Raw genomic sequence first — 20572 nt, 5'->3', positions numbered from 1 at the left:
CGAGTACCAACTTACACTCCACAGCCTAAGGTGTATACTCGTTCAGTTTGATACTGTAACATCAATTTTCGTGTTACATCTTTCATTTTGGTATCAATTTGTTCGCAATATAAAGGCGTGTATTTTAAAATGATTCTCATAATAACAGAGCAATAACTGGAATTTTAACAAATATTTTAATTTTGGACACTCATCACCAAAATTATTTATATCTTTCCAGTGTTCTGACAAATTTTTGTATTACATCTTTCATTTTGGTATCAAATTGTTCACGATCTAAAGGCAGACATTTTAACCCTTACACTGCTCGGGTCATATGGACATTTACACCCCTGTGCGCAAGAAAAAAAAAAATTCAAAAATTTTTTTTCGTCTTCTAAACATGTTAATTTGTGTCCCCTGAGCACGGAAAAAATAACAAAAAAATCGTAGGTGACATATTTTGGGCGCAATTGACCGAGGAAGTCTGGCAAAAAGTGGGCGTTGACAGAGTGGTCGTCAGACCCGGTCAGCGTCACCCGCGTTGACAGATGGGAGTTGCCACAAAGATATTATTACCTAATTGTTTCAATGTCTCCGATTGATTTTTTCTTAGTTTTTTGCAGTACTATTATTCAATAGTGTGTATTGTAATATATTTATATAATAAAGGTGGTTAATAATTGCTATACTCAAAAGTATGATGTGCATATTAGTGATTCAATTATTATGTTAATAAAACAATAAACAAATAGTTTTGCTGCTATTACACTCTATACACAGGTTATATATAAGTATTGGCATGTTTTGGTCACCATAACGAACCACTAAGTTGGTATTGAGAGTCGAAAAGCAACGAGGAGTTACCGCCACACACCAGCCAGCCACTCGCTGCCACTCCCTCAACACACGCACTAAACTTTCTCCCCCAACAATACCATTTGTGGTGTTATTACACTATATACAGACGTTATATATAAGTATGTATATATTTTGTTCACCACAACTGTACAGCTAAGCTGATATAGTTAGTTCAGGCACCAAGAGTCGTCGCTATACACAGATGGCGGCTGGCGGCTCCCTCACTCATTCAACGTCACACGCACTAAACTTTCTCCCCCAACAATACCAGTTGTGGTGTTATTACACTATATACAGACGTTATATATAAGTATGTATATATTTTGTTCACCACAACTGTACAGCTAAGCTGATATAGTTAGTTCAGGCACTAAGAGTCGTCGCTATACACAGATGGCGGCTGGCGGCTCCCTCACTCTTTCAAGGTCACACGCACTAAACTTTCTCCCCCAACAATACCTTTTGCAGTGTTATTACCCTATATACACATATTATATATAAATATCTACATGTTTTATGCACCGTAACTGTACACCTAAGCTTGTAGTGCGCCCAAAGAGCATAGTGGCCACCCTCTAAACAGCTAGACAAATCGTGCAGACGACGTCACCTCCGTCACCCATATGGCTCCTCCCAGCATAATCCTTTGGCTGTTATTACACTAATACACACATTATATATAAGTATCTACATTTGTGTTCACCATAGAGAACCACTGACCTGGTATAGTGAATGCAAACAATAACAGGTGGCCACACAGTCAGTAAATGATGCTGTCTCTCTCCGTCTCTCAGCATCACTCCTCTCACAGCGCTAATTATTACAACAATCCTGCTATTATCACAACCCTGGTTATTTATATCACAGTCATTGGTCATCTGTAATATTGTCATCGCTAGATAATAACAATTATATATTTATTTTGACATTTTTCGGCGATGCTGTGGTCACAAGCTGAACATCAATGCTGTTCGCTCATGCTGCGTGCGCCGGCCTTGGTTGCTCCAACAGTACTGTGCCTCTCACACCTAAGAATATTGCCCACGATTTTTTTTTAAAATGGCATCTGTTTACAAGAGCCCTGAGGAAGCTACTGTGAACCCCGTGTAGCCGCGGGCCATTTGAATCAGGCCTGGCACCCTATGGCGTATATATACGCCATGCGCACCATGGGACATGTTACTCAGGGCGTATATATACGCCATGCGCAGTTTAAGGGTTAAGACTAGTCCCATAACAATAGCACAATAAATAGAATTTTAACAAATATTTTAAAATTGAGCAAAAATGTATTTATAATCTTTCAAGTGTTCTGACATCAAGTTTCTTGTTACATCTTTCATTTTGATATCAAATTGTGCACACTCTAAAGGCGCTCCTTTTGAAACTATCCTGAAGTCGATCGGATAATAAATGAATTTTATACATATATCTTTTTATCGGATGAAAGCTCAGTCTGATGCTCGGACTCGAGAGAAAAAAATCGGATGCAAGTTACGTTCGAAGAGAGCTATAGTATTAATATTTGTAACTAGCTCTCCACAGCGAAGAAAAAAGGTGTTGAATGTAATGAAATGCCATTTTCTGGGTGAGCTATCCAGGCTGATATGCTAATGTCAGACTTTGGCATCAGTCATGTGTATGGAGTTCTTTGGGCCTACCGGGGACCATGGCCAGAACCTGGCCCCCTCAGAGGCAAGGGGAGCAATGGCCTATAGAGGCCCCCTGTGTGATTGGAAGCATTCTATGTCTGCCATCGACCGGGTCAGGCACCCAAAAAGGTAAGCATCCCAAAACAAACCCCTATTCTGGTGAAAATATTGCTACCAAAAGCCGAACAAGTTGCTCTAACTCCTTAAAATAAAATGAGCAAACTAGTGTGACATCACTCGTTGCCGCGCTGCAGCTTGGGTAGCTCCCCCCCCTCCCCGGAAGGGGGAAGGGGGAGCCCCTGACCTACCGCGCCGGCAATCCACACTCCAGTTCTGAGGCTGGATGCCAAAACATGTGAAAAACCACCGACCGGAGGGAGGGGGGTTGCCCAGGAACCTCCGGGTCTCACCCAGAAAATGGCGTTTCATTACATTCAATGCTGGTTTTCTGGGGGGAGCCCCTATGGCTCCCCGGAGCTAACTACCCACAGAGGAAAAAAAGAGGGACTTACCCGTGACGCAGTTGCTGCTCACTCCTCAACCCGAAGTTGAGATAACTGTCTGCATTTGCCGACCCAAAATGACACAGGCCCGACTGGGCCCAGTTACAAGGTAACGAGCAGCCAGGACCCTGTTCGACCGCCAAAATCCCCACGCCCGAATGTCAGCCCAAGACATATTGCCAAAGTCAGCGGCAAGAGCTGCGAACTTACGAACGTCATGGGCACGGGGATAGACCGCAGGCTGGCTAGCCTTAATAACCCTGTAGACGACCTGGGAGACCCGCACCCGCGAACAGGGAAGAAGGGAAACCGGATCAACCCAAAGCGCGTCCACGGACACAGAAGCCATGGCGCGCAAATAACGGAGGAGAGCTGCAACCGGACACAAAACATGATGCACCTCTGTTCTAACCAACCAACCATTAACAACCCAGGGAACCCGCCCCCCCGGAAAGCAGCAGTCACATTCTTTGCCAGAAAAGACGAAGAAGGCTGAAAAACGAACAAACCGATCACTCCGACCGAAAGAGCAGAAACCCCTGCGCCGGAGGAGAGCATGAAGCTCACCAACCCGACCCCCAGAGGCCAATGCCAACAGAAAAAAAAGAGCCTTAGCAAAACAATCCTGAACCGAAGCGGCCACAACAAACCGAGGAGAAGAAAGGTAAGAGAGCACCGTGTACAATGACCAGGACGGCTCAGGCGGTGCATGAGCAGGCCAGAGGTAAAACTATGCCCGAGACAGCTTGCGAAACGGGGCAGATGTAACAATACCGAAAGCAAGCTGAAGCGGCTCGCCAGCGCCGCACGATACAAAGCGACAGTGTTAGGCATAAGGAGACGTTCCTGGAACAACCAAGAGAGAAAGAACAACACCCTAACTGAAAGCGAAGTACAACGACAAAGACGTAAGAAGAACTAGAAGGACAGCCAGGAAACTTCATACTGCTGCCGAGACAAAAGCCCACAGGTGGGACACTAACAAGGAAGCCACCTGATCACCATAATGATGATGATAAACTCTAGTAAAAAATACCATACGCGAAGACACGAGGAGAAGATCGAACCAGCCACGTGACGCACTGGTCCGGTCTGCTGGAAGAGGCGGAGCCATGGGGAAAACCCCTGGGTTCGGACACCGAGCAAGCAGCGCCTGAAATCACGGCTGGGCCAGCCACCATGGGGCCAAAAGGACAACTCTCCCCTGATAAGTCTCCAAGCGAGTCAGGATGCGGAGCAACAGCGGAACTGGGGAAAATAGGTAAGTAACCCCCACCTCGATCAGTCCTGCCGGAAGGCATCGACCCCAACGGCCTCGCAGTCGGGGAAGGGCGCCACATACTGGGAAAGGTGCCGTGACTAAGCCGACGCGAAGAGGTGCACCTCAGGGCTTCCGAACGTCTGGCAAAGTCAACGGAAGGAGTCAGCGTCGACCGTCCATTCCGTGGAGAGGGGAACGAAACGAGACAGGCCGTCGGCCAAGACGTTGTACACTCCCCGCACATGAACTGCCAGGAGAGCCAAACCCCGAGAACTCAACAGACGAGTCACCCAAAGTGACCAGCGCCAAAGAACCAAGGACTGCATCGAACCTTCCACCCGGTTCAGACAATGAACCATGAGGGAGCAGTCCGAATGGAGCCGGATCGTCAACCTGCGGGCGACCCAAAGCCCCCGAAGAGCAAACCACACCGCCGCGAATTCCCGCACCGTAGTCCTGAGGTTCCGGGTTCGATCCCCGGTGAAGGTGGAGACAAATGGGCAAAATGTTTCTTTCACCCTGTTACCTAGCAGTAAATAGGTACCTGGGAGTTAGTCAGCTGCTACGGGCTGCTTTCTGGGGGGTGGAGACCTGGTCGAAGACCAGACTGGGGGGACACTTAAGCCCCGAAATTATCTCACGATAACCTGAAGATAACTGTGCTGTAGGCTTGACGGAAAGACGGACCCCACCATCCCTGGCCGGCCTGGTGAGCACTTGTCACATAGCCCCAGCCAAGGGACGATGCGTCCGTGAACCAACCCGCTCTTGCACAAGACAGTACATATATGACTTATTGCTTATAGTCAATACTTTGCTTATTAATAAGTACATATGTGGTATATGCTAAGTTCTAGTTTGTTTTAAAAGTACAAACTCTTCCTACCGATTCGCTATCCACCAGTTTTAATATTAGGAATTTCCTTTCAGTTTTATTAAACAGTGATTTTAAACAAAATTTGACAGTATCCAGAGTTACTTTACAATTTATTGATATATTTTAGTTTTGTTTTATTATTTTTATAAAACTGTAATAACAATATAGGTATAAGTTAAGTATTAATTGTAATTAAGAAGCAATAAGATGCTTATCTTATCATACTAAGAAGGTTAGGTTAGGGCAGTGTTTTCTATTCAGCTTTTCAAGGTAAACTCAAATATTCACAATCAATTAGCATGTCACATATGCACTTATTCATAAGCAAGATATTGACTATAAGCCAGTGCGAGAACGGGTTGCGTGAACACATCAAGTGAGGGCTCGGGTAGGCACCAAGGCACTGAACCCCCCAAAACCCGAAGAGGAAGCCGTCGACACAGCAACCGACGCAAGTCCCCCGGGGTCCGAACCCAGCGATCGCTTGAGAGGCGGAAGAGACGTCCCCGAAGGAACCAGAACAGCCAACAAAGCCAAACCTGACCCGGTGGGTAGACCAGCATCACGAAGTTCAGGCTCCCACACAGACCCTTGTGCAACCGCCGGGTGATCCGGGAGCCCCCCAGAAACAGGTGCATGCGGGACTGCAGCCGCAGGAGAGACTCCGTTGGAAGAGAAAAGGAAGTGGTCCGAAAGTCCCACACAAGACCCAGCCATGCCCGAACCTGGGAGGGAAGCAGATGGGACTTCCTCCAGTTCACCAAGAACCCGAACTCGGCGAGCTGAGAAAGAACCAAATCCTTGGTAAGCAGACAAGAGAACAGGCTCGGAGTCCAAACCAGACAGGCGTCGAGGTAGGCCAACACCCGAACACCTAACAGACGCAGACGGGCCACCACGACCCGGGTAAGGCACGTGAGCACGCGAGATGCCAGGTTCAACCCGAACGGGAGACAACGAAAGCGGTAACCTTGACACCCCACAACAAAACCAAGCCACTCCCTGAACCCCGAATGAATCGGGAGATGCCAATAAGCGTTCCGGAGGTTCAGGGACACTATCCAAGAGCCCAGCTCCAACAGGAGCCAAACCTGGGACAGAATAGTCATCCGAAAGGAGCGGCAATGAACCCAGGGGTTCTGACGGGACATGTCCAGAATAAACCGCAGGTCCGCGCAGTCCCGTTTCGGGACTGGAAACAGACGGGGAAACTCATCTGAGGAACATCATCGTTTCGACCACGCCCTAGCGAACCCACTCCAAGATGACCTGACAGAGTGCAGGGGAGGAGGCCTGCCCTGCCAGCCCCAAACCCCCCCCAAGGGGGGGGGGGGTGGCAACCCAACGCCACCAGAGGCTGCACACAACGACCCGAAACACCCACGAATCGTGGGACCAGGCATGAGTGAACAACACAGGCCTCCCCCCATCGCCCCATCAATGGGGTGAACCGTGAAAGGGCCGGCGCCCCTTACGAGACCCAGAACCACATGCACAGCGAACAGTAAGCCGACCAGACGAAGACAGGTCCGAAGGAGGAGCTGAACTTGAACCCGACACCAGTGGCCTACCACGACGAGAGGAACCCCAAGCCTTGGCACGACCCTTCTGGGAAGGCCCACCATGGGACCCCCGGAGAACCAGCAAGTCCGACATAGGACGGCAAGAAGCCGAAGCAGCCTGAATATACTGTGCAACGGCTGAAGCCTCGAACAAGAGAGGACAAAAAGGGCGAAGACATCTTAAGAGCCAAGGCCTAAGCGGATTCCACAGAAGAGGCAAGCACCGCCTGCCAACACACGAGCCGGGAAGCATAAAACAGCGCAACCGCATCACGCAAGTTCGGCACGAAAAGTTTCAGCAAGGCAGCCGACGAGCGAGCCGCTGAGGCTCGCTCGGCAGCTCGCCGAGGGAACCTGCATATGGAGCTGAATGACACCAACATTCTGGGGAAGGGTAGAAGCAAACAATCTCCCATTGAAGTGCTCTAGGTTGCCCCCCAGAAAAACCTGCAGCACTGTCGAAGCCTCCCAACACTCAAGCATGCGGGAACGGCAGAAGGAGTACCAGGCCTCCAAGGTAAAGACGGGACTGTCCGCCAGCCAGGACGACTTCAGAATCTCGTAACGGAGCCAGAAAGGGAACGAAGTCCCAACCCTGAAAACCGAGGGATCCATTGCAGAGGCATAATCCGGGTCACGCAAGAGGTTTGCCGCAAGGGCCGCCTGCATCGCAGCAGGTTGGATGCGATAAGCCGAAAACTTCCGGAAAGACGGAACCGAAGCACCCAGGGAAACACGGAACTGAACCAGGAGAGGGGCAGACAAATCCAACTCGTATGCAGATGGGGGGTAAAAGAAAATCCCACTCCTTGTAACAGTAAGTCCCGCTCAGAGGACAGAAAACCCAGGCGGGGTCCAGCGGGGACCAAGGCCCCCAAGTAAGCCCTTCCAAGCCCCAAGGTCCTACTCCGCAGGACCCGGGGCCGAGTTCTCCCCCCAAGCACTGACCCCGCCGGACAGAAGGGGGCCCACTGGTCAGACCCCAGAGGCTTCGGCCAGGGAAGTGGACTCTAATGCCTCCTTCACCACACCAGAAGGGGCATCCCCCGAGGCTGCCCAAGTCTCAAGACCAACTAACCCCTGCCCCGACTCTGAAACCCTCAGACATCTCAGGGCCGGAAGCAGGGGAGGGGGGACCAAAACGAACAACAGGAGGGGAAATACGAGGAGGTGCGGACTGAACCAGGGTCAAAGCGACCCCCACCCCAAATTCCGGGCCCCTATAAGCAAAACGGGGCAGCGGCAGGGCATCTGCATGAGCAACGAACCGAGCACAATGCAACAAACGAAACCTAGAATGCAATGCCTGCGCAGCCTGTACCCGAAGATGATCATCTGCAGATTGGGTAAATTGAGTCGCCAACAAGCAGCAAAACTCACAGGACTCGGGGTCGAAAGTATCACCGACCCAACAGGCAGCATGACTGAGGCAAAAACCGTGAGGGTCGCCCTGAGACAAGGGGACCGAACAACCCTCAAACTCGCATGAAGCGAGGGGGGAAGGGAACTCTGGGGTCGCATCCACCGGACTCACACGTCCCCTAGGGGATTCCCAGGGTCCGGAGCGTTTACTGTAAGAGGACTCGTGCTCAGGTAAACCCAGGCAGGGTACTGCTAACATGCGCCCAAACTACCAAACAAACTATCTACAGCTGAACCCCAGGGATGTGTATGCTCACGGGGACCTAGCAGGGGGCACCACCAAGTATCAGAATGAGGCCAAACACCAATGGCAAGTAGGGCAGAACCCCCTACCAAGGCAAAAACAAAATTTAAAACAAAACCCCGCAAGAGGACAATGTACCCCAAGGAACAGAGCCGGCCGCTGTGATTGGCGACGACAAGCTTCACAGTACCCCCGCGCCCCTTACCAGTGCAAAACTGCCTCCTACCCCAAGGTAAACTAGGGAGACAAAACACCAAAGTACCCAAAGTGCCTCCGAAAAACCGAACAGTTAAACAGAACCACAGATGCAGATCCCAAGGAACCTGTGGAAGGTAACCCCAAGCTCCAAGGGCAGTACTTACAGGGCACCTAAGTAATGGCAAGTAATGTTAGGTCCACAATATTGTGGGACCAGCAATCTTTTGTGAAGCTCTTGTTCAACAGCACTTACAGCCAGATATATTTCAAATCACTCAGCTCAAGTCTCTAGAAAGAAATCACTGATTTCAAAAGCCTATTTATCCCATTATAAATTTTTAACTTTTAAAACTTTTATTGTGTCAGGGGGACAGGAAGCCAGAGTGTATTCATACACGTTAGACTTTTTATCGAAAACTTGTACGAAGTACAAGCTCTGTATATGTCCTCAAAAACCTGGTATAACACCAAGTAATGCAGTCCTCTGAAGAGGGCTTACTAATTCCCATTAAAATTGTTATATTTACCCACTTCATTAGTAAGGACGAGTAGAAACAAGTTCGTTCATGCCCTTCTACTTTCTAAGTGTCTATGTCAATAGATGTACAATGGTCCACATCATTACTATAAATATCTAAAGAGAATGGGCTGTCTAATGTAAAAATCTAATTCAATATACCCTGTACTTTAATTACAATTTAATAATTCATACCATTTGAGTTATAAATTCAATGACAAGATCCTCTAGAAGATCAACACTCTCTGTGTATGGATTCTGATCATCTCCAAATCCATACATCATGCATCGAAGCTCCTTCGAAAAGAGTCGTTTCCGTCCACCTGTTCCAGAGGAAATGACAGCTTCTGACTGGGTCTCCCCAGTCTCCTCCTCTTCATACTGAAAGAAATCGTCGCCATCATTCTGCGAGAGAGAGGGAAAGAGGGGGGCGGGGGAGGAAAGAGGAACAAGAGAAGGATATTGGAAAGAACAGTATCAAAGAGCAGGAAAACAGGATGAAGCAAGTATTGAATGAAAAAAAAGAGAATGTAGAAATTCAAAATAATGAAATTGTAGATGTAAAAATATTGAAGTACGAATAATGTTATGAATAGAGTGCAATACGAAAATGTATGGAGTAAAATCATATGAAATAGAAAATTAAAACCCCACCAAAGAAGAAAATATGAAATATTCAGAATAATAGCGCAATTTTAAAAATCAATAGGATTAAAATATACAAGAATTTAACAAGTCACATTGGCATTTAAGCAAAACATTAAAGCCATTTCAAGAGAGCAGATGTAAAGGCAGCAAAATGATAAAAAATGATGCGCAACCGACCCATGATAAGCAAAACGTATAAATATGGTGTAACAAGAAACACCGCATTACGTATCAGAGTTACACCAAAAAGCAAAATTTAAAACAAAAATAATTATTATTTGGCAAAAGAAAGATTATATGAATTGACATAATATGCCAGATAAGTTAATTAACAAGAAAATACAAAGCCAATGATGTTAGCATGTGGTGATAAAGTTTGTAGAGTAAAGGATGTGTATAAAAAAAAAATCCCAAGATCAATTATATTTGTTCAGCATAAATCGAGGAGGAGTTAGTGTGACAGGTTAAAAGGCAGGAAAGTGAAGTATATTGGAGGTATAGATCACATGAGGTCAATGGGACAAGGATCATATCAAATCAGGTTGGTTCAGAATTTAGGATCATCATATATTATGATGAACCCAATGTAAAGCCATTAATAGAAATTACCAATATAATGATAGTATTTCATGGGTAATTGGATAATTAGATCATATTTTAGCATTCACATGATTGAATACAGAAGTCACATTTTCATGTACAAAAATGTGCAGCATGGCATAGTGCAAAAAGCAATGCAAAAAAATTAGTTTAAAGGAAAAGTGAATTCAAATATTTAAGGAGCAAAGCAGAAGCATTATCACACCAAACAACACCACATTATAAACATCAATGTTTTGCACAAAAAAGATACGGAGTAGTGGAGTTGGCAGCCATGTGCAGTCACAAGATACAAAGCATAAGCCCCCAGAAGAATACAGACCAAAGGATCAAAGATGTGGGAAAAGAATAGGAAGATGGGATAAGGAGAGAGAACAAAATAATTAGAATGAAATGTGACAAAAAGCTGCATGCAAAAATTTAAACAAAACATTTTAAAAATTACTGACTATTTAAAGGGTTTTCAATCCTCCACAATTAAAGAACACCGATAACCAAGCCACAAGAAACTATTAATAACGATTCATGACAAATATAAATACAAAACTTGGCTTTAAAATTATTGATCATTTCTATGTTTTGTATAACCATCCATCATAAGCAATAAACCACCCATCCATTATGATTTTTACTTACAAAAAGTTAAGGGTTAATTTATAAATATACTACCACAAAATGGACTTAATTCCTCATTTAAAATATTAGAGAATAGTTCTAAGCTGTATATTCCCACAATGTTAACAAGAAAACTAGAATATCTTTAGGCAACCTAAAGTTGGATTCCCCAAGAATTGTCAGCAAAAATCTCATGGGCATTGAAAGTGGCCTTTAAATAATTTCATGAACACAAGTGTACAGGGAGCAAATGCAGTACATGGATTGCAAATTACATTTTCTTCATTTCTACTTTTAATGAAAGAATCTCATTCAAAATGTTAAATTAAAAAAACAGCGGTGAATGTAATAAAAATTTTCTGGGCGAGACCCGGAGGCTCCCTGGAGCTATCCAAGCTGATATGGATATATTAGACTTTGGCATTAGTCAATGTGCATGGAGTTCCAGGCCTACTAGGGACCACAAGCCAGAACCTGGCTCCCTCAGAGGCACAAGGAGCAATGGCCTATAGAAACGCCCATGTGGTTGGAAGCATTCTATGTCTGCCATCCAGTGGGTCAGACACCCAGAAAGGTAAGCGGCCAAAACAAACCCCTATTCTGGTTAACATTGCTACTGAAAGTCAAACTAGTGGATGAAAATGAAAAAAACGAGCAAATGAGCATGATGTTACCACGCCACTGTCTGTGCAACCTCCCCTCCCCGGGATGGGGATGGGGGAGCCACAGACCCCGCACCGGTTACCCATACCCTAGTTCCGAGGCTGGAAATTAAAACACAAGAAAAAAATGCCGACCGGAGGAAGGGAGGGTTGCCGGGGAGCCTCTGGGTCTCGCCCAGAAAATGGGGTTTCATTACATTCAACGCTGGTTTTATGGAAGGAGCCCCTGCAGCTTCCCTGAGCTACTTACCCAAAGACCAAACCAAACAATAGGGACTTACCCGGGAGGCGGTCGGCTCTTGCTTCTCAACTCAAAGTCGAGACAACTGGCCGCAACCGCACAACACATAAAGCACTCCCACATAAAGCAGAAGACAATGGTCCTGGAACAACCACAAAAGGAAGGACATGACAACCCTATCTGAGACAGAAGTACACCTATGCAGAGACAAGAAATAATGGAAGGACCGCCAGGAAATTACATACTGCTGTCGAGACGAAGCACGCATGTGGGACACCCTCGACGAAGCCACCTGCGCACCATAAAAGTGATAATAGACCCGAGTCAAAAAAGCCCAGACGTGAAGACTCTAGGAGAAGAGTGAACCAGCCACGTACCTGGTGGGACTGATCAGCTGAAAGAGGTGGAGCCGTGGGAAGACCCCTTGGGTTCGAACACTGAGCCACAAACACCTGAAACCAAGGTTGGGCCGGCCACCAAGGGGCCAGAAGGACAACTCTCCACTGGTAAGTCTCCAAGCGAGCAAGGACCTGGAGCAACAGCTGTACCGGGGAAGAAGAGGTATAGGTAACTCCACCTCGCCCAGTCCTAAATGAAGGCATCGACCCTGACAGCCACATAGTTGGGAATGGGCGCCACATAACGGGAGATGCCGCAACTACGCCGATGCGAAGAGGTCCCCTTCCGGAGGTCCATATGCCGGCAGAGTCAAGTGAATGAGTCGGTGTTGACCGCCCATTCCATGGACAGGGGGAATGAACCGGGACAGGCCGTCCGCCAGAACGTTGGACACCCCCGAACGTGAACGGCAAGGAGAGCCAAACCTAGAGAATTCAGCAGACAACTCGCCCAAAGCAACCAGCCCCGAAGAGCCAAGGACTGCATCAAACCCCCTGCGGGTCAGACAATGAACCACCAGGAAGCAGTCCGAACAGAGCTAGATCGTCGATCCGCGAGCTAGCTGAACCCTCCGAAGTGATATCAACACAGCTGCGAACTCCCACACCCTGCTGCGAGGCCAATGGAAGGACAGCCCCCAACTGTCCCTGGCCAACCTAGTGAGCACTGGTCACAAAGCCCCAGCCAAGAAACAACGCATCCGTAAACACATCAAGAGAGGGCACAGGGAGGTGCCAAGGCACTGAACCCTGAAGGGGAAGCTGGTGATGCAGCAATCGACGCAAGGCCCTCCAGAGGACGAACCCAATGAATGCGAGAGAGGCGGAAGGGACGTTCCCGAAGGAACCAGAGTAGCTAATGAAGCTAAACCCGATCAGGCAGTTAGACCATCATGTCAAAGTTCAGGATCCCGCACAAACTCTAGCTACAGTCTTGTGACCCGGGAACCCCCAGAAACAGGCGAAGGCGGGACCGCAGCTGAAGCAGAGTGTCTGGAGGGAGAGACAAGAAAGCAGTCCAAGCATCCCACACAAGGCCCAGCAAAGAACGAACCTGAAAGGGAACCAGATTGAACTTCCTCCAGGACACCAGGAACCCGAACCCGGCGAGCTGGTAATAACCACATCCCTGGCTAGCAGACACGTGGCCGATCCAGGTAAGGAGTGTGAAAACGTGAGGTGCCAGATTAATGCCGAATGTAAGGCAACCCTGATGCCCACAACAAAACCAAGCCAGTCCCTGAAACCTAGACGAATCGGGACGCTTAATCATCTGAACCTCAGATGAATAAGCGTCCTTGAGGTCCAAGCACCCAGCTCCAACAGAAGACAGACCTGGGACAGAGGAGTCATCTGAAAGGAGGAGCAATAAACCCATGGGTTCAGATGAAAACAGTCCAGAATGAAACTGAGGTCTGCGCAATCCTGTTTTGGAACCAGAACAGGAGAGATCCAACCCGAGGAACGAGGTCTTTGCGACTACGCCCAAGCGAATCCACTCTGAGGTGACCTGAATGAGTGCAGGAGAAGAGGCCTGCCCCCCTGCCTACCCTGAACAAGGAAGGGCAACCCAATGCCACTGCAGGCCGCACAAAATGACCCGAAAGGCCCACAAATCATGGAACCAGTTGCGAGCAAACAGAGTGAGTCTCCCCTCTCTATCGCCCCCTCAATGGGACAAACCACGAAAGGGTCGACGCCCGACAAGGATCTGACCTCTGCACAGAGCAACCACCGCACCGACCAAACGAAGATGGTCCCGAAGACTGCGCTGGCCTTGAAACTGGCACTACTGGCCTACCACGATGGGAGGGAACCCCACGCCCTGGCATGATCCATCCGGGAAGACCCCCCACGGGTCCCCCCAAAAACCAACAAGTCCGACGTGGGATGACAACTAGACGAAGCTGCCTGCAGATACTGCACAACCACAGACTCTGCAAACACCAACGAGCAAAAAGGCGAAGAAAGTCTAAGAGCCACGGGTCCAAATGGATTCCACAGAAGCAAGCACTGCCTGCCAACACATGAGACAGGAAGCAAAAAACAGCGACACTGCATCCTGCAGGATCAGCGCAAACAGCTTCAAAAGTGCAGACAACGCACGTACCGCTGAGGCCAATGCACCAGGTCCAGGAGCAGCCCCAAGTGTCTCCACATCCTCCTCAAGCCAGTCTGAGGACAATTCGAGAAGGGAAAAAGAATCACAAGGCGAAGCAACAGGCCATGGGTGCGGAAGTCCTCAGTGACCAACGTAGCCGAAAGGAATGTGACCTGCACATGAAGCCGCACCAAATTGACATCCCGAGGAAGGGCAGGGGTGAACATGCACACAGTGAGGTGCTCAAACTCACCCCTAGGGAAACCTGAATTATCGTATGAGCCTCGCGCCACTGAAGTATGCAGGACCAACATAATGAATGCCACGCCTCCAACAAGAAAAAGGGGCAGTCTGCAAGCCAGGACAACTCCGGAACCTCATAACGAATTCAGTAGGGACAGGAAGCGCCATACACGAAAGAAGTAGGATCCATTACGAAAGATTAATCAGAAATTCCGGCTGGAGGACCAGGCTCGAATGCCTCCATCACCACACCGGAAGGGGACTCCCCCCCCCCCCCCCAAAAACTGCCAGTCTCTCAACATCATCTAAACCTTGCCCAGACTCTGAAGCCCTTAGATGCTTCGGAGCAAGAAGCAAGTGGGGAAGGGACCAGGACGCACAACAGAGGGGGGGGGGGAGGACAAAGAGGTGCGGACAGAACCAAAATCTAAGCAACTAACACCCCCCTTTTCCCCCAAGTTTAGGTCTCTATAACCAAAGCGGAGCAGTAACCAACCTAGCTTGTTGCAGCAATCGAAATCGAGTATTTAACGCTGAAGCTGCCTGCACCCGCACATCATGATCGGTCTGGGTGAACTGGAGTACGATCACACAGGGGTTTCTATAGGCCATTACTCCTCGTGCCTCTTTGAGGCCAGGTTCTGGCTCGTGATTCCCGGTAGGCCTAGAACTCCATGCACATTGATGCCAAAGTCTAATATATCCATATCAGCCTGGATAGCCAGGATAACTCCAGGAAGCTGCAGGGGGCTTCCCCCAGAAAACTGCCAAAAGTGAGAAGATCAATATATTGTACCAATTAAAAATTAAAGCTGTGATAAATATGAAGAGAAATTACATGAGTTTTGTTCTCATAAAAAAAAAAATAGGTAAAGCATACTTGACAATTACTACAGAAGCTCTACTGCTGGGACTAACAACTTGGTACCAGTTACGATCATGCACTACTTGTCATGCAACACCACCCTTCTTTACCACACCAACTGACTGACAGTTAAATAGCAGGAGCAAAGAGCCGAAGCTCCACCCCCACAAGCACAACTAGGCGAGTACACCACCAGTCCTTAATGCCTAGCCAATTACAATGATGGTTTCAATATTATTAAATCTTCATTATTCTTACACAATTTATTTGTTCTTGGATTAAATCATCAAGAGAGACTGCAGCAATAATCAAAATTCCACAATCTTTCTACAAGATATTCCACAACCATCAATATGTGAATAAATGACAGCAGTATAGAACTAAAGCACTCATCTAAAACTACTGCAGTGACTATGTAATATAGAACAGATATTATATCAGCAATCATGGTATTATAGGGTAAGGGTGCAGGAAAATGCCAATACATATTCACCTGCAAATGAAACTACATAATAGAGAAACTACTAGTCACATACTTCAATTATTTTTTTTTTTTTTTTTTTTTTTTTTTTTAGCTTAACATGATTTACACACGATAAGCAACATGGAACATGACAGGATTACACAAATACTGTATAAACACATGTTGACTGTGTTGCTCTCAGAAGGTATCATCTACAATAATCCATCTCAAGATCCTTATTTATAGCATAATATTAACAATGCATATTACACGAGTATACAGGCATTTATACTGTATTCACAGATATCTTGTCCACAAGCTATACAGTGCAGTACTGTAATCACAAGTTATCATTACACCCCTTTACATTGTGTGGATAGTGACTGCTACGTGGATTCAGTTAAACTCTCAGGTTCCTGTGAATCTCACACCTCACAAAACATTCATTTACTATTTGATCCAACGCCTTGTGGACATTATATAAATGCTTTTCTGCAAAAATTTACAATGAAAATCTGCCGGTTCAAATAGTATATGTGAAAACATGCACACTCACTCCCAAACATTACCTCTCACATGACTGCCATATGACTAAAAATGACCAACTGATTCGGGTAGCCAAGAAAATGTACAAAACCTAAATGAATAGTTTCGGTTAGAAATATTCAAGCGCTTAATGTAATGAAATGCACTGGTACCATGAAGCCATAACACAGGACTCCAAGACTCGGCCATCATCAACTGAAAGTCAGGAGCAGAATGTGGCTCTCTGCAGGGCAAGGGAAGGCTGGTGATTAAGAGATTGACCCAAAACTAGAAAAATTCACCAGAAAGTATAGGTGCAACTAAACATGAGACTGCTGTAAGGAAATTATGTATTCCCAGGAAGCTGTGGGGTACCCTAACCAAGATGCACCCAACTGCCACCAGATGGCAGCCCAGGTCACCAGAATTTTCAGCTATTCTGCAACTTCATTCTGGAGCCATCCAAACTTCACAAACAGAACAAGGGCATAAATGGGGAGATACCGAGGGGTCCCAGGAAAGGAAATTTCATTACATTCAACCAAAAAATTTGGGAGGGATCCCTCAGTAGGTTCACAATTTGGGCAATGACCTTCATAGAGCAGGTCTGCCATTCCAAACTCATCATGACAGAAGAACTGACCCATGGAAGAAGACGGCAGAAAAGTAAGCTATGGGGCAGATGAAGTCACCCCCATACCAAAGACCAAAGCTCAGTACAAGAGTGGCAAGGCTTCCTACAAGGTCTGCCTCCCTCCTCCCCCCAAAACAAGGAGTGGGGGGGGGGGGCAAACTAGTGTGTGTGCCAGTTTTACAAAATTTTGGTGGTTTGTTTTCATTGTTGGGAAGGAGGGGGGGAGGGTTCTTTTGGTGCTTTTGAGGCCGCAGTCTCGTTCTAACCACGCAGTAGTCTGTTTTGTTTTGCCCAACTTTCTGGGTGCATTCCCAGGTGGTGGCAATTATGATTAAGTTTACATTTGAAAGTGTTCATAGGCCATCGCTCCCTGCACCTCTGAGGGGGACCAGGTTCTGGCTCGTGGTCCCCCGGTTAGGCCAATAAAACTCCAAGATCGATGGTACCTAGTGATATGACACTGAATCCGTGTGACAGCTTCAGGGAGCTGACAGGGCTCCCAACAGAAACATGTGATTCAGTTATACATAAGTATCCATAAAGGAAAATTAAAAGAAAACGTTTGAAATTTTTGTTTCATTTTTCAACATGAATACGTATGCATCACTAATACATCTGCAGTCAATGGCAGTTAGTTGGGTTTATGCCAGGTGTGAGCCAGATTTGTTTCTTAAATTCTGGATGTACATCATTATATATATTTTTGGTTTCAGATTTTGTTTAGTAATAGTATTAGGATAATAAAATGTTTTAAAAATACTTGTTTCATGAATGCTTTATTATATTAGATGGAGATTCTCCAGGCTATCTGGCTGGCAATCTACTGAGCCACCTCCCAGAAGGGGCACTTGGGGAGGGGAGGCAGGAAGTGAGGGTGTTAGGGAGAGGAGCAGCGAGGGGTAAGAGAGGGGACGATAGAGGATGGCAGCCTACTTGCCATGCGAGGACCCCGTGATGCCAAAAACCCAATACCAACCTACGGTCGATAATGCCAGGACTGGTATACGAGGCCCCAGATACCGGTCTCCCAAACCGGTCATTATAAGCAACAGATTGGTAAATAAGAGGCTGTTAAATCGAGTGGATAAATGAATTGTTGAATATGTTTTGATGTAGAATTATTATTCATTTGCACATGGAGAAATTCAAGTTTGATTTAAAGTTCTTGTCAAGTGAGAGGCAAGCCTCCAAGTTTTCAACCTGTCCTCGGACCATGTCCATTCCATCCAACGGTCGACCCCAAGGACACATTCATCAATTTTAATAACATGTTCATTTAAAATTGGAATTTTATGAAATGTAAATATATACTGTATTATTTTATATTAGCAAATAGTACATATTTAGGCACTGGTTAGGTTAGGTTTTTAGGTTCTGTTGGCGATTATTTATAGTACATGGTGAAGCATGTACAACGTTGTCATTTGAAAAAAAAAAAAATCGTCAGTTAAGCACTTGTTCTGGAAGTGTTCGAATGTCATCAGTTGCGAGTCGTGTGTAAACCGTTTTTCATTCATAAACAAAGGGGTTTGGCGGGTGCATGGAATGGACTTTGGGTCTTTGTTTAGAGGACGAACTGAAGTTTTAGTATTTGAGAGCAGGCTCATTCATTGTTTCTGTGACTCAAAAATAATGCTTAAGAAGTACAGTAAAGATTGTTTAGATTAAAGAGCTGAGGCAGCCTAGCAAGTCAGTCAGTTAACCAGGCAGTTAAATTTCAAATGTATAATGGAGGATATTGACTTTTGCTTGCTTTTATTGCATTTCATTCAATTTAATTTTTTATGAATGCTGTGTGTGTCCCATCTCTACAATTGATTTATCATCCCATCTCTACAATTGTAAGTATCTACATTTGTGTTCACCATAGAGAACCACTGACCTGGTATGGTGAATGCAAACAATAACAGCTAGCCACACAGTCAGTAAACGATGCTGTCTCCCTCCATCTCTCAGCATCACTCCTCCCACAGTGCTAATTATTACAACAATCCTGCTATTATCACAACCCTGGTTATTTATATCACAGTCATGGGTCATCTGTAATATTGTCATCCCTAAATAATAACAATTATATATTTATTTTGACATTTTTCGGCGATGCTGTGGTCACAAGCTGAACAGCAATGCTGTTCGCTCATGCTGCGTGCACCGGCCTTGGTTGCTCCAACAGTACTGTGCCTCTCACACCTGAGAATATTGCCCACGATTTCTTTTTTTAAATGGCATCTGTTTACAAGAGCCCTGAGGAAGCTACTGTGAACCCTGTGTAGCCGCGGGCCATTTGAATCAGGCTGGCACCCTATGGCGAATATATACACCATGCGCACCATGGGACATGTTACTCAGGGCATATATATACACCATGTGCAGTTTAAGGGTGTAAACTGCACAAATCATATGTATATGATATCAGTGACAAAACTGAAACCGCGCACATCATATATATATGATTTCGTATCTAGCACTATAATTTAAACGCCCCGCCTGGGATAGGGGCAGCTATAGTACAGCCACGACCGATAGTTGCCAGATGCCACCTAGAAAAAAAATCCAGGCCAACATTCTTGGGTGTTAGAGCGTCAGTATTGAGCAAGCCACCAAGGCTGGCACACGCAAGCATGAGCTCACAGCACCGCTGTTCAGCTTGTGACCACAGCATTGCCTACAAATGCCATAATATATATGATACTGCTATTATATAGCAGAGATAGTATTACTGAAGCCCCCTGACTGATAAAACTGACCAGGATTCTGATAATAGCAGGATTGTGGTGATATTTAGCGCTGTGCTCCATGGAGTGAGGAGAAAGGCTGTGGAGGGAGGGTTGTGCGTCGTCTTCTGACTGTGTGTGGCCACCATTTATTGACTGCACTCACCATATCAGCTTAGTGGTTCGCTATGGTGAACACAAATGTAGATACTTATATATAACGTGTGTATAGAGTGTGATAACAGCGAGAGGAGTAGGTTGGAGCCGCCATTTTGGTGAGGGAGGAGTGCCGTCTGCACGACTTGTCATGTTTACTGGTGGCCACCTTGGTCTTTGGGCACCATACCAGCTTATTTGTACAGGTATGGTGAATAAAACAGGGTAGATACTTGTATATAATGTGTGTATATAGCATAATAACACCACAAACAATATTGTTGGAGGAGAAATATTAGTGCGCCTGCCTTGAGGGCGGCCGCCGATCAGCTGACTGTGTGAGTAGCTACAGTCTTTGTGCCTTTACTCACCATACAAGCTTAGATGTACAGTTATGGTGAACAAAACATGTAAATACGTATATAAACATCTGTGTATAGTGAATAATGCAAAAACAGTATTGTGGAAGGAGAATGAGGGCGAGTGAGGTGGTGTTGAGGGAGGGAGTGGCCGTGAGTGGCTCGCTAGTGTGTGGAGGTCACTCCTCGTTGCTTTTAGACTCAAGACCAACTTAGTAGTTTGTTATGGTGAACAAAACATGCAGATACTTATATATATATATAACCTGTGT

General features: G+C 46.3%; 1 protein-coding gene across 4 annotated transcripts in view; it reads right to left on the bottom strand.

The window, feature by feature from the left end:
* The window catches only part of Taf13 (TATA-box binding protein associated factor 13), a 42729-nt gene that overhangs the window by 10642 nt on the left and 11515 nt on the right, over positions 1-20572 (bottom strand). For 2 of the 4 annotated variants that reach the window (XM_045735947.2, XM_045735949.2), the window contains one exon: positions 9272-9481. In XM_045735947.2, the coding sequence (XP_045591903.2) occupies positions 9272-9481 (210 nt within the window). The remainder of the gene's footprint in view (positions 1-9271; positions 9482-20572) is intronic. The other 2 variants (XM_045735951.2, XM_045735952.2) reach the window with 1 other exon arrangement.

Source organism: Procambarus clarkii, chromosome 6, assembly GCF_040958095.1.
Source record: "Procambarus clarkii isolate CNS0578487 chromosome 6, FALCON_Pclarkii_2.0, whole genome shotgun sequence".
NCBI classification, from domain to species: Eukaryota; Metazoa; Arthropoda; class Malacostraca; order Decapoda; family Cambaridae; genus Procambarus; species Procambarus clarkii.
Note: the sequence above shows the minus strand (reverse complement) of the source record. Positions and strands in the feature narration are given on the sequence as shown.